Source organism: Aphis gossypii, unplaced genomic scaffold (genome assembly GCF_020184175.1).
Source record: "Aphis gossypii isolate Hap1 unplaced genomic scaffold, ASM2018417v2 Contig00800, whole genome shotgun sequence".
NCBI lineage: Eukaryota > Metazoa > Arthropoda > Insecta > Hemiptera > Aphididae > Aphis > Aphis gossypii.
Genome location: NW_026083288.1, coordinates 8,500 through 24,645, shown reverse-complemented (window position 1 = coordinate 24,645; position 16,146 = coordinate 8,500). Strand labels below are relative to the sequence as shown.

General features: G+C 30.2%; 1 protein-coding gene and 1 pseudogene across 1 annotated transcript; one reads left to right on the top strand and one right to left on the bottom strand.

Moving 5' to 3' along the window:
- Nucleotides 1-475: 475 nt before the first annotated feature.
- Nucleotides 476-1,385, bottom strand: LOC126555322 (uncharacterized; annotated as a pseudogene).
- A 1,744-nt stretch (nt 1,386-3,129) lies between these two features.
- Nucleotides 3,130-4,289, top strand: LOC114125680 (uncharacterized). The gene has a single exon (XM_050210263.1). It carries the CDS (start codon nt 3,387-3,389, stop codon nt 3,939-3,941), a length of 555 nt encoding a protein of 184 aa, XP_050066220.1. The 5' UTR covers nt 3,130-3,386; the 3' UTR covers nt 3,942-4,289.
- Nucleotides 4,290-16,146: the final 11,857 nt, after the last annotated feature.

Genomic DNA, 16,146 nt, shown 5'->3' with positions numbered 1-16,146 from the left:
TATAAGTTGATTAGAAAATAAACTAACAAGATAAGTAAAAACGTTTTAAAAAAATTAACTTTTTAACTAGTTAATGCCCACCTTTGCTAATAACTGCATAACTTTCAAAAATTTGGTATCGAAGGACCAGCCTATGACTTATTAAACTTGTATTTAGAAAATAAGAAACAAAGAGTTCGAATAAATAATTTTTTAAGCCTAGAAACACAGACAATACAAACACTAAGTGGAGTACCTCAAGGTACTAATCTTTCTCCCATCCTATTTAATATTCAAATTAATCAAATAAATGACTTAACACGTTGATTCACACGCTATGCCATAGTTTTCTATGTGTTTTGGTCTTGCCAGTGAATGACTGCTATATAATTTATTATTGTAAATTTTAACGTGTTAAATATATATATATAATAAGTCTGTTACACAATACACTTATAAAATTATAAATAAACAAAAATACAAATTATTTTATGATCTAACCTATTTTCATAAGACGTACAGCTTCCATTTCTCTGAATGATTCACTCGAATGACCACCATTTATTATTGCTGCAATAGCATTACTTTGTGTAGAACCTATCATTCGGCGTTTTTTGGTTCTATGTAATTCATCAAAATTGCCTGTGTATGAGCATTGCATAAGCACTCTGTAAAATATAAAATACCTCTAATACCACTATTTTTTAAACTAAAATTAAATTATCATAACATCATAAAAATATTATTTATTAACATTAAAAAAACACGAGTTTAGTAAAATTTATTTATATTTTAAATTTACCTTGAAGTAGCTGTAGGTTTTTCATGTACAACACCTTCAAAATATGAATCACACACAGTACATTTACCAACAATTTTAATATAAAAACTACCACTAGGGTGCACTTTGCCCTTCGAAAAGAAAGACAACATGGTAAACGGGTATGCTCCCAAAAATGTTCGGCGATAATAGGGGTCCACTCATTTTTTGGCAGTACATAATACATTCTAGAACTATTTGTATTTTTTTTACTGTTATTTTTGTAAAGAACTTCTCCTGGTTTTATTATCTGCCATTCTTCAGATGAAAATGTTATAACAAATTCTTTTCCTGCTAACGTCTCTGAATTTTGACTACTACAGTCACTAGTTTCATCTAAAATGTGTTATTAAGACAATTAATTTATATAACTAAATAGTTAATGCTGATCTTCTAGTTTAAGAAAAACAATTTTAACTATACATTTTAACTTACTATCATCCAGAAATTGGTTTTTTTCAATATTTAGGTTATGCTCAATTTCATTATTAGTTATACCAAATCCTAATTTTTCTTTTATGCCATGAGCACCTCGATGTACGAATGTGTGAATTGCCTTTCCATTCATACGTCCATTTAAATGACAACTAATCTCATACCATACAGGATTAGTTGCTACAACTACCTCTAAAAAGAAAATATAAACCTTAAGTTATAGTTGCTTTTTTTCACACGTATTATTATAACCATTGTTATTAAAAGAGTTAATGAATATATAAATGTTGATGACTTTTGCATTTTTTCCCTTTAATTCTATACAATGCTATCTTAGCTAAAAAAATTGTTTCATGCTCCCCTGATGCAGAATATTCTAATTTTTATTTTGAAATTTTTTGCATTTTTGGACATTTTTAGCTAAAAATTCATTTTTTGTGTTGTTAAAGTCATTTTTTCATTATTTAGGTTATTTTTTGTAGTTTTTGTACAATGTTGAGTCATTTTTCACAAATTTTAGATTTTAAAGACAATTTGTATAACATTAAAAATTTTTTAGTTTTATTATTTTGGGGTTTTTGGGATTATACATTGATAAAAAAAGTGCTCTTATAGACATACGTCGATCATAGATGCTTATCGAATGTTAGGTATATCTATAAATTGTATGGAATAAATCCGATAAACAAGATTAAATTTACATAGACATTAGACGTATTAATTTACGAGTTTATAATAATTACAGACTGCAGTGAAAGGAACTATTGTCAGTAGTGATTCGGCATCCGTATTCACCATTTAATCGATATTTTTCAAATAATATAACGATATTATTTTAACGATTTTAAATATGCCGAAAGCAAAATCGTCTGTTTTATACATCGTTAATTTTATATAATGCTTAAAATCTAAATGTATATTGTATTATTGTATACTATTGACTATTGTTTATTATTTTATTAATATAATAATTCATATTTTAAATTACTATAATAAAAATTATTATTTATTATTAATTATTATCTTCACTTATTTAATTAGGCTTTTTAGATAATTTTTAAGTACAATTTTTGAAGTTTTTAGGGTATTTTTGTGTGTGTTTTAGGTCATCAACATCCTAACTCTAGTTAATAATTTTATCAAAACAATAATTATTTCTAGAAGTTTTTTTAGAATATTCAGTAATTTAATGTAATTATAACATTTTTTTTTTTTTAGATTCTGAATGAAGTAATGAATGAATTGATTTTACAATGATGTTTTTTTTTTGTGTGTGTCTCTGTGTACACTGTACAGCATAACGTATCGAAATAAAGATTCAAATTCTAACTTGATTCAAATTAAAAAATTCGGTAAGTGGGTACCGCTCTGCTGTACATTAGGTGTCGTATGGATCATTATTATATATTATAGGAATGTTAAATTTTAATCCAATGATAGATATCATTGTATACGAAAAACGATTCTGAACGGAGATGATTTGTCAGCCTAGGATATAATTTCCAGTGATTGGTGAAAAAGGTGGTTTATGTTTTAATGGCCTGAATACACCAAAATTTAAGTTATTTTATAATTATTGTAAGCTAAACTTATGAAAAACCTTGTATTAAATTATCAACTCTTAGCTACTTATACAAAATTTTTTATGAATTATACCTACAAAATAATTTGCAAATATTCAGGAATCTGACAAATTTTTGTCAATATTTGAACTTCAAATGCTAATAAAAAAAAAAAATTGTGACTATGTATTCTTATAATTTTTTAATCACTATAAGAATAACTTATGAGGAACTTTGCATTAAATTTAAAAAAGTATTTTGATAGGGCGCTTCCAGAATGCTCTGCACACCAGTCAGATGACGAAGAAATTCGTATCTGCTATAACTGCTTTGAGGATCATGAAAAAACTATTGAAGACACAGCAACAGATAAGTGGAACAGAAAAAATAAAAAACAATTAAAAAGTAATTCGTATCTTCTTCACAATCCACATTTACGACACATTAATATTAGTAATACACGGAACTCTCGTCTTCTACCTTTATTAAAAAACGGATCTCGTGCAGAAGAACTTAAAACTTGTAAAATAAAAAGTTTAGATTCAAACATAATACTAAGCAACACTTGTGCGTTTGACTCTATAACGTCAATGGTAATGGTGGCTTTTTGTGACAGTCAGTTATTTTCAGAAGGACTTTTAAAAAATAAAACAAAATATATTGATTTTATATCTCAATTGGTTTCAAAGGGTATTACGGCTCACACATATACAGATAGAGCAGAATTAATTATTTCATTACTCGACCCTGAATTAGAAACACTTGAGTACAACACTTTCTTTATCAAATGTGAGACTACACCTAAAACGATTTTCAAATCTATGTTCAAAGAGTTTCCATCTATCCTTAAAAGAAGTAGTTGTTCAAATGATAAATGTGAAAAGTGTCAAGAAACATATCAACCAATCTACAATTTAACATACAACACTACAAATGGCATAATCAGTGGTCTGCAAGAATTCATCAATAATCAATTCCAAATTGAACTAAAGATGTGTAATTTTATGAATAAGTTGGAAAAATCTCAATGCAGCAGTCAACGAATAACAATGTTTGATGTATCGCCATTATATTTGCTAATAGAAATTTTATTTTGGAGTGGTAAGCATTTTAAATTTTTTTTTAATTCTACCAAAATAACTTGATTTCTATATTTTTTAGGGGAACACATGGGACAGGGTAGTGAGGCTGCGCCACACGTAAAAGTAAAATTGGTAGATATCCCTACACTTGTATTCCATGAATCTACAACCTACTTTTTAAGAGGAGTGTTAAACTATCACAAAGGAAAAAGTCAACTTAGGAACTCCATTGGACACTATTCTGCATTTTGCAAAAGAGAAGGACGTAATTGGGAACTATATGATGACCTGAAAAAAAAACCAAAACATATTAGTGAAAATACTGTGGTAGCGTGTGAAGTATTATTGTACACCATCTAAGTGACTAAGTCTTTTGTTTTAACAACCTTAATAACATTTTAATTAAATTATTTTTAAGCGATTATTCATAACGTGTATATTTTATACCAACACATAATAATATTTAACTTTGGTTTATTTTATTCTTATAACATATTATAAACCAAAAAAATAAGTACATATGTCGGAAATATTTAAATCCAGAATAAAAATAATGGAACAGCTCTTAAACTATTGCGGGAGAGGAGGTGGCGAACAAATTCTGAAAATGGTCATACAAATTCGTACAAATAACGTATAACAGGTCTGTAAAAGAAAAAGTTGATATTTTCAAATTGGGGAGGCGGGGGACACGGGAAAAATGGTTTTTTACATATTGTGGGAGAGGGGGTGGCGAACAAATTCTGAAAATTATCATACAAATTCGTACAAATTGTGTTCTTGAGTTTTGAAAAATAAAATTTATGAATATTTAATTATTTATGTAAGGGGGGGGGGGCTGGATGTCCTTGGCCCCTCTTCAGTATTTTCGATATAAGTTTAGTAATAATGTCGCACAAATTCTAAAAACAGTCATATAAATTCATATAAATGACACTCAAAATATTTACATATGAATTTTTTATAATTTTCATGTTGGGGGGGCTGGCGACACGGACGTCATATAGTTCTATCTTTAAAAGTATTTTTCATCATCAATTTATTTGCTTGTCTATCTGATGAAACCAGTTTTAAAGAAACTCTAGTTCGAACATTCTCCATACATTTACCAAAAACCCTATTAATTAATAACTTCCAAAAATCTTTTTCAAATCTGTATCTAGCTTCTCTCCTCATTCTCGTACATAGTTCGATATATGAGGCCATCCATTTACTGTGTGAAAATTTGATTACTCGATGAATTTTTACTAATTTAAGACCATTAGAAATTGCTTGTTTTAAATTTTTGTAGTGTAATATATATATTTTTTTTGATGATAAAGTAGTTATTAACTTTTTTTTAACTTTTGAATTTGGAGGACATTCGTTTAAAGGTAAAAACGGGAAATCATTATGTTTTTCATGTAAATATTCAAAGAGAAGATGCATCTACATATAGCCATTTCTTTTTTGAAGGAACTTTAAAAATTGTTACAAACAATTTCTACAAATATACACAAGACATGTAGATATTGGAAGCACATCCAGTGAAACTAATGTGATTCCAGTAATTTTTGTATTACTTCCAAACAAAACAAAAAAAAAAATTATACTCGATTATTTAAACTTATAAAAGAATATATTCCAAATTTCAACCCCGATATTATTACAATTTATTTTGAAGTAGCAACTATTCAAGCAATTAAATAAGTAATTCCTAATACTAAAATAAGTGGCTGTAATTATCATTTCAATCAAACTCTATGGCGTCAAGTTCAAAATATAGGACTGGTAGATGAGTAGACATAATGATGAAATTCGCCTTAATATTAGAATGTGTTCGGCTTTAGCTCTTATTCCACTTCAATATATCGACGAGGGTTGGCTAATAATTATGGAAAGCAGTCCTGATAACGAAAAACTTAAGTTATTTCATGACTATTTTGTAGAACAGTGGCTCGAAAATGCAATAATATCCAAAGATATAAGGAATTGCTTCCAAAAAAGACATAGGACAAATAATATTGTTGAAGGCTGGAACAACAGATTAAATAAACAATTTAATAGACCTCGGCCAACTTTTTTAGATCTATACAAAATACAAATGTTTTAAATTAGAAGCTCAGCATGGAGACTTATTGTTTGATCGACATTTTTTAAACTTGGAAGGGAAAAACGGAAAAAATATTACATTGCACTTGACAAAACATTAAAATCATATGAAGATGACAGAGACTTAAAAAAATGTCTAACAATTCTTTCTTTTGTACAAAAACTTAATTAATCATTATTATAGGCAATAACAATTAACTGACATGTCTCAATAAAATAGAGTCTACAAATTAATAATTATATTTTTATGTCATAATAGTTTACAATAAATATTTTTAAAAAAAAACAACAACTTTTAAGCACGCCTTTAAATATTAAATAATATTTATTGCCAGTCCTAAGCCTGTAAAAGTGCGAAGGAAAGTTAATATAGTATAGGTTTAACTTTATTATAATTACCTATGTCAGTATTGTAAAACCAGTTTATATGTGTAAAAAAAAATAGTGACCGCAAGTGCCATCAAAAAGGTATTGACCGTAATTGTGCCGATACCAAATTTTGGGGCCTCTCAAAAGCGGCGCCTGTAGGCACACGCCTACCGTGTCTAGTGATTAATCCGGCACTGCATATAGTCCAATAGGTGCTTTGACGAGCTCAATTAATTTTTCGCTGTCCATTGTGACAGATGCGTGGGATGAAAATGATGACAATTTTTCATTTGCATATCGTAAAAATGAAATGCGATCGGACGCTGGTTCAGACATAACCGATCCGGCATCGTTCCGTGCCCAAACTTGTCCGAGTGCAGACAGAAAATCGGTCAGCGACAATATTTTTTTGATCGGAGAAAGCTCGGAAAGCCCCGAATGGATGTATGTGTATACATTCATTTAAATACATGATTTACATATATCTGATTAAATGGATGCCTTGACGGAACAGACCTGGATCGGATGTGTGTGAAAGGATCTTTATTGAATGTAGTAGAATTGGTCGACATACCTCTGGGTTGACGGTGAGGATTTGGCCTACATTATATATGGACTTATCGTCATTGTATGTTTAAACTATCAACTTATATGTAATGCTATTTACATAGTATATCATATTATAATATTATTATATTATACATATATATTTATTACTCTTATCTTTGTTTTGTTACAACTATAATTAGTAGTATACATTTGTATTTTCTACGCACTCTTCACCAGAGAGATTGCAAAATTTTAAGGGGGATTTAAAATTCTTCCCCGTAACACGAAAAAAAACATTGATTTTCAAAAACATAATGTATGTTCTGCTCACTTTTGAGCAAGGTAGGGTTACCACATTGTGTGTTTAGGAAAAGAGTACATAATATATAAAGCCATAAAGGTAATATAAAAACTCTAATTTCATAGTTAATATTTATTTAATTAACAAGACATTTTATAATATATTAAATTATGAATGAAATACTTAATACTAAAATACATAATATTATCAAACATGATATATTTGGTAAAAAATTAGTTTTTATGTATAATTTTAATTACATGGGTATTTGATTTATATATATATGTTTAAGAATTTAATATTTATTACTGCTTCAAATTGTTGATAGAAAACTTTTGTCTTTAAAACAATAATCATAAAACTGAGTACAGTATTGTGTCATCAACAAATGCTTTACAGAATCGAGTAGAAGTCTATTTCTATCATCAGTCCATTGTGCTTTCATAAGACTAAATATTCTTTCGACATTGGCATTTTGAGCAGGTATGGCGAAGTAGAACGTGCATATTTTTAATAGCTCTGAAGATGTATCATAGCTTCTTTGTTCAAAATATTTCACCCACTTTTTATCTGATAATATAAAAATCTTCATTTTTTTCCATTTGTGACAAAAACAAATTTAAGTTTTGGGATTGATCAAATAATAAAAAGTCGTTTAATTGTAGATCATATTTGTTTAAAAATGCAATGCTATTTTCTATATCAGTCCATAAAAAGGTTTGGTGTTTAAAGACATCCATTTTAAACAATTAAATTGATCGAAATTGGCTATCCATTTTTTCAAATAACACAAACTATGATCATAAACATTTAACATTTCTTTTTTCAAATTAGATGCATCTGATTGATAATAATTATTTTTAAATATTTCTTTTACTTTTAAGGGTAAAATTTCCTCGTGTAAAGCATTTTTTACAGATAATAATATTGACGATATCTCCCAAATCGAATTATTTTCTCTTTCCATTATCTCAATTTTTGAATGAAATACATATATTAGTGAATGAAAAAACCATTAATAACTTTCATTTAAAGGATTTTCAAAAAATGATTTAATTGCAATTGGTATTTGATTTTGAGACAAAAGATATAACTTAAGTGTTGGATATATTTGTAACAATCTATTAATAGCCGGAAATAATGATAACCATCTTGTTTTTGAATGAAATAAAAGTTTTTTGTACTCAACATCGACGAAAGTACAAAATGTTTTTAACGCTTCTGTACGTACCGTATAAATTGAAAAATAATTATATATTTTTAATACAATAAGACTCTATGTCTATTAGTAAGCCATTAATTGCATGCTGAACACAGTTATTTAGAATATGAGTAGGGCATTCGATTCCAATAAATGGTTTTTTAATATGCTGTTGGAGACGATAGAAAACATTATTTGTTCCTCGTCTTTCTACACCACCGAAATTGGTGTTACAATTATCTCCAGAAAAGGCTATACACTTTGAAAGTAAACTCATGTTTTCTAAAGTCTCTATCAATAAATTACAGATTGTTTCATTAGTTTCATTTGGTAATGACTTAAGTTAGATTAAATTTTGTTTAATCCCAACATTTTTATCAAAGTATTGAATTAAAATAGGAAAAATTTCACAGCACCATGGTTAGACCCATTTGTACAAACTCCAATAAATGAAATATAGTTATTGTTAATGATTTTTAAAACTTCTTTTAATGAGTGTGGGGCTAAGACATTATTAACAATAGCTTCAGTTTTAGTTCTAGCTGAAGAAATTTTAGATGCTACCTCTGAATCGCAAAACATAAGACGATATAATTTAAATAGAACAATTACAAGATTTATAGCTTTGGTGATGTCTAACCGTATGAAAGGCAAGTGTGGCTTCAACTGCTGCTAATATTTTTTCTTTGATTTTTGTATTCTGTGTTACAAAACACGTATTTACAGATTTTGAACCACTAGTTGATTGAATATTTTTGAATGTTAAGACGAAGACAAATGTTATATTAAGTCAGCTTTGCCTTTATTGGCCAACGAAACTATTATACAAAGTACATAGTAGCAAATACTAACACAGACTAATTCCAATTTGAAATTTCCTATTTTCAAACAACGATCATAATATATGTGACATGTCACATGTATACCGTAGACATTTCGGAGAAAAACGTCGATAACATCGATAACGTCCGTGCCGATTAAATTTATATTTATGTTATTACTTTATTAACTTTATAAGATTAGTTAATAACGACTTGTGGCATTTAGGTATTTTCGGAATTAAATAGAAATAGAAAAAAGAGTGCATTGTTGCCAATACAAAAAATGTGAGAGTACAAAAAATTTAAGAGCTCATAAGAGTACATGTATTCTTAAAAGAGTACTAATAGTAACCCTAGAACAAGAGATTTTTTATAATTTAAGGTAGAGTTTCCCCCTTAAGCCAATCATTTTTTCTTTGTAACACATTAAGTCTAAGCAGTGTATAGACACTTCAACATTATTATTTTCCTTGAAGTTAAACATTCAAGTTACACTGTAATTTCATTTTAACGAATAGATAAAAGTCGTTTTATTTATATAATTTCAGTTCAGACAGTTCAGTAATATTTAACTATCATTCAATCAGGTTCTGTCATTTTTTTTATCAAGTTTAATTCTGTTAATTTTTTTATTTTTTTATAAAAATTAATTTTCAAAAATTTAACAACAATTTTTGTTCATTTGTTTTGTTAGTACAAAACAATACATACTCTACATATCCAGAATTTACTCCATTTACATCAAGATTGAAAACATCAATTAATTTCCGTTATCTTCATCTCAAGATAAATACTCATTAACTAAAAGCGGTTTTATATATTCAAGAAAAAAGATATTGTTTAATGTTTTTTCTGTAGTCATATTATCTTGTATCATTGAGAAAAAGAAGATAATCTATGGATCGAGCACTCGATATGGAATCAGAAGTGTGTTTTTGTATAATTATCAAAAGGAAATCAGTTTGTTGAAAATGTAGTGTATGCAAGATTATCGATATTTTGTAAATGTGATTGTAGATCTAGGTCATATATATACTGTATTTAGTACATTATATAAATATTTTTTAAACTTTTTATATTTTAATAAAAAAAAAACTTAAAAATAATAAACTTAAATGTGTTAATAACTTATTTAATACCTCGTGAACGTATAGCCTAGTGAGATAACGCGTCTAATTTAAATTTAATATATTAATGATTTAAAAAAAATGTTTCAGGTTCCATTGAATTAAGTAGGTAAGTATAATAACTGTTAACTATTTATCCAACTAGACACTATACGTTCACATTTTTTTTTAACCTTACATTAGTTTAGTATTTACATGCATGGATAAAGAAAACTTGTTAGTTTGAGCTAAGCTGTCTAGTGATCATATTCATATTTCTAGAAAAAAATAGTGTTTACGTTTTTTTTTTTTTTTTTATTTATTGTCGGTTGGTCGGTTAGGAGCAATATTCAACCGTACACACAATAACCAAAACACATTTGTTTTCAGCGAAAACGTTTATTTTAAAATAAAAAATGTTAATCATCAAACTCACAAGAACTCGCGCCGGGACGACACTCTCACCGATGACTGAGAGCAGATAAGAAAAATCTGACTCACGTCTCACACAGCCATACAAACCGGTCTACGATTCGCACATCAATATATATATATATATATATATAGACTATATCGATTCTAGAACATTCGCGGAAACAACGGATCGTTTTCTAATCGGTATTCCCGAAGACCAGACCAGTGTCCCGCGCACGTTACTTAATCGACGCTAACAGTTCGCCTTCCTGACATTGTTCGTCCCGAACACGCATAACATATAATAATGATAATAATAATACATTATGATAATATTAAATTTTAGGTTACAACATGAAAGAATAATGATAATAATAATACAATATGATAATATTAAATTTTAGAATACAACACGAAAGAATAATACAATATTTCGAATCCTTCCCCCCTTTTTTTTAAGCAATTGGTATCCTCACCCACTTCTTCATTTGGTCGGGACCTACTACTCCTTCAAATGGCCTCTGAGTAATTTGATTGCCCTCAATATCAGCAACAACATACCGGTCATTATCCAATACCTTCTTCACAGTATAAGGTCCTTTAAACTTCGGTACTAATTTTTTATTCACTCCAGGAGTAACATCAAAATTTCTGATCATTACATAGTCATTAACATTATACAGTGCAGGCTCTTAACGATTTTTATTATATTAATCGCACTTTTACTTTGTGTTTTAATAATATTATCAGATGCGGCTTCCCTTAAGTTCGTCAAATTATTCGTATTTTCGTTCTGTTAAGTCTCATTCAACTCATCTAACGCACATCGTACCTTATCAGTTATTTCACCCTTTTGTTCAATCCCAAATAATAACTTACTGGGCGTTTGTCCCGTCACTTTATGCACAGTATTATTAATGACAAACTCTACCTTAAATAATACCGGGTCCCACTCATCGGAATGTTCCACGATTTTCGCCATCATCGGCGTTATTGAAAGATTTACTATTTCTACCTGCCCGTTTGCTCTGGGCGTACCGGTTGCAATTAATATTTGTTCGACAGACTCGTGAGACAGAAATGTTTTAAAATCTTTCGAAGTAAACGCAGTACCACGATCGGAAATGAGATGTTTCTGTTTGGAATAAGTACGAAAATATTCTCTTATATATTTAATTATTTTTTCGGTCTTCGTTGTTTTACACGGATAACAACGTACAAATTTCGTTAATCCGTCGATTACTACCAAGATAAATTTATTATTTTTTTCTGTCCTTTCGAACGGTCCTAAATGATCGATATGTAATGATAAAAATGGGAGATCACCTTTCGGTATACTATGTAGATATCCCTCCCGTTTACCAGACATAGGGGAATATTCGATACATTTCAGACAACTAAATAAATAATTACGGATTTTAATTTTTATATCAGGAAACCAATAAACTCTTTTTATGTTTTCAATTACCTTATCAAACCCAACATGAGCCATTTCGTCATAACAACTTCGTATTACATGTTTTTCCATACACTGCGGTACATAAAATAATAATTTCCCTTTCTCCTTCCTATAAACAAGTCCTTCGCGTAATTCAAAATATTTATCTTCTTTTATTTGTAAACCATCCCGAATTTGTATGATATTACTATCTAAGTTTTGCTTAACCGCTAATATTTGTTCGAAGGTGTTCGATTCTATAACTAAAATTCCGTGACACCTACTTAAAGAATCAACATGTCCCATTCGCGTACCCGGACGGTGTATGATTTCGAAATTATAATTCTGCAAGAAAAGTGCCCACCTGGAAATCATAAGACTAATTATTTGTTTATCTAACGTTGATCTAAAACTATTACAATCAGTATCAGTAACGATTTTAAAATGTATTCCGGCTAAATACACGTGAAATCTTTTAATAGAATATACTACGGCTAAACATTCTAACTAGAAACTGTGATATCGCGATTCCGCTTGCGTCGTTCGTTGACTAAAATAGAACACTGGATGTAATTTACCAGACGTTTGTTTCTGTAACAATACTTAACCATACCCGTGGGAGGCGTCGCAGTGTAACTCCGTAATCGCGGTCAGCGAATAAATAAAGGATGGGAGATTCCGATAATTTTTCTTTTAACGTATTAAACGCGTGTTGTTCATCATCACCAAAATAAAAATTGATATTCTTTTGTAATAACGTATGTAATGGTTTAGCGATTAACGAGAAGTTGGCGATAAATCGTCGAAAATAACTGGCAAGAACAAAAAACTGTCGAACTTCTTTTTGATTTTTCGGCATCGGATAATTCTTAACTGATTCAATATTTCTAGGACTCGGACGTACACCAAATTCATTAATAATATAACTGAGATATTCAACACTTGTATATAAGAACGTACACTTATCTAAACGAAATTTCAAGTCAAATTTAGAGGCCAAATTAAATATCCTTTTTAGAATAGAAAATTGTTCAGAAACAGTTATTGTGGCTATCAACATATCATAGAGATAAAGTGTTATTTCACCTGTTTTATTAAATCGGAAAAAATATGTAACATGAACCTTGCGAAAACTTTCGGAGCATTTGTTAAACCAAATGGCATTTTAAGATATTCATATTGTCCCAACGGGGTCACGAAAGAGGTATACGGTATTGACGAGGGATCATTCGAACATGATGAAATCCGTTTTTTAAATCGATGAGAGAGTAATATTTTTTATTTTTTAAACCATCAATTTGATCGTCGATTAATGGCGCGGTAAAATTGTCTTTAACCGTTATTTTATTTAATTCACGATAATCTATACATAATCTAGTATCTCCAGTTTTCTTTTTAATAAGCACTATCGGACTGCTGTAAGGACTCCTACTCTCCCTGATTATTCGATATTTTAATAACTCATTCAAAATATTACGTAATTTTTCTTTGTCATCATACGAAATACGTCTCGCTCTATATGTAATAGGTTGATCGTGTTTCAATATGATTTAATTTCTAAATTCGGGTTTATTTCTTGTATAATTTCCTCTTTATTTTTGCTACCATACTCTTTTTGATATAACTCAAACAATTGTTCTTTCACATTCTAATTTAACTCAGGATTTACGTTCAACATTTCTTTCACATCATCAAACTCATGTGCATAGCTTACACACAAAATTTGACTAAAACTATTGGTTTAATCTAATTCACTTTCATAACAATCAAAATGGACAACACCGTTTTTAAATGATAAATTAACACTTGGTTTAATGACAAAATCCCCACCTAAAATTGCACTCATAGTTATAGTATTCTCTGGTACGACATAAAAACATATGGGAAATTTATTATCGTTAACAGAAATATTAGTTTCAAACATTCCTAACAAATCTAATTTAGTATCATTTATACCAGAAAAAATACAATTTTTATTTAATGGTTTTATTACATTTACATTATTTGGAATTAACTCACGCTTTAACAAACTGATAGGACTGCCGGTGTCGATGATCGCCACAAATGAAATTCCACACTGTGTGTCTGCGTCTACTGGAACATTACATGAACAGGTTACTTCGTATGGTCCTGGATGGCTGTGAGTGGCTTTGGATCGGTTTGTCGTTACATTCATTATTCTGGAATCGTTCTCATTCACTCCATTATTCCTTGGAACCTCCCCTATCTTTGCTGTCGTATTACGAATTAACGCTGGACACTTCGACCGCTGATGGGACGTAAATCCACATTGATAACGTGCACCCTTTTCTATGCGTGGTTTCAGACTCGCGGGCGCAATATGAAATTTCGAACCACAATTGAAACAATTTTTTGTTGGTCCACTTACTGAAGTTGTGCTTGGATTTGTATTCCGTCGTGCCTCTGGTCGGACTGATGAAGTAGTTTTAACTGATTCTTTCGTAATATTTACTGATCGTATACGGGTGGTACGCGATGTATCTAGACGTTCGAAGTTGACAATATCATTTAATAATTTGTCGGTGTCAACGTGGTCTCGACTTAGTAAATGCATACTCAGGTCTTTGGAAAAAAGCACTTCCAATATTTGAATTTTTGTTTCTTGTAATCCTAAATCGAGTATAGAACACAAATGCACTTTCTCGTGAAAGTATTCTAATACACTTTCACCTTTACGTTGAACGCGGCGTGTCATTTCCTTCCAGCGGTCTCCTACTAACACTTCGTCGACAAAAGTTCGTTTGAATTGATTTTCGAAATCAATCCAACTCGTAATATTACGCGACAAGAACCAATGTCCCGCCGAACCTCCAAGATTATTGCGAACTGTCTGCAGCTTAAAATTATCAGGCCATCGGTTTATGTCGGCCACGCGATTTACTGTTTTCAACAAATCTAGGGCTTGAAATCGGGTGTTCAGCCGTTAAACACAGGAATTGATTTGTGAAAGTTGGGTGCAAACGTTATTTCATTTACCGGTTTTGTTTGTTGAACTTTCAACAATTCCATTAACATATTGTTCTGCATCATTAACGCCTCTAACATTTGTTTCGTAGTTGATTCAGTTTCATTGGACATTCACGAATTTAAACCATTTCTATCATTATCGTTCATAAAGGTTCCTGCCGTTGGTTGGTCTTTCGCCGCTGGCTCATCTAATGTCGTTGAACCCGTATCACCCGACATTATTACTTCATCTGACTCCCCTTGACTTGCATTGGTCTTCGCTCTCGTCATCATCTTAATAATTACTGGACACTTTCGTACTTTCAACTGATTTTTCGTTACGGTCACGACACGAATAAGAATAGCACGTGTTTTTTTTTTTATGTACTACCTCACACCTGAACTGTTGGTTGGTCGGTTAGGAGCAATACACAATCGTACACACAATAACCAAAACACATTTGTTTTCAGCGAAAACGTTTATTTTAAAATAAAAAATGTTAATCATCAAACTCACAAAAACTCGCGCCGGGACGTCACTCTCACCGACGACTGAGAGAAGATAAGAAAAAACTGACTCACGTCACACACAGCCACACACACCGATCTACGATTCACACATCAATATATATGTATATAGACTATATCGATTCTAGAACATTCACGGAAACAACGGATCGTTATCTAATCGGTATTCCCGAAGACCCGACCAGTGTCCCCGCCACGTTCCAACATTCCAGAATCGACGCTAACATTATATCAATCGTTGTATCGAAATCAGAGTTCGATATTAGTCCTTTTAGTAAACGAGAGAGTAACGGTTGGACTTCTAGTTAATAAGCAAATTTCAATTATTATATTATTAGAATGTAAATTAACTAAAACAATTGTAACGGTATATCTAGATCAGTGGTGTACATAAATATTTAAGGGGCGAAAACAATTTGAATACAATTATCAAAAATTTACATACACGATGTGAACGTGTTAAGAAAGCTGATAGCTTTTCTA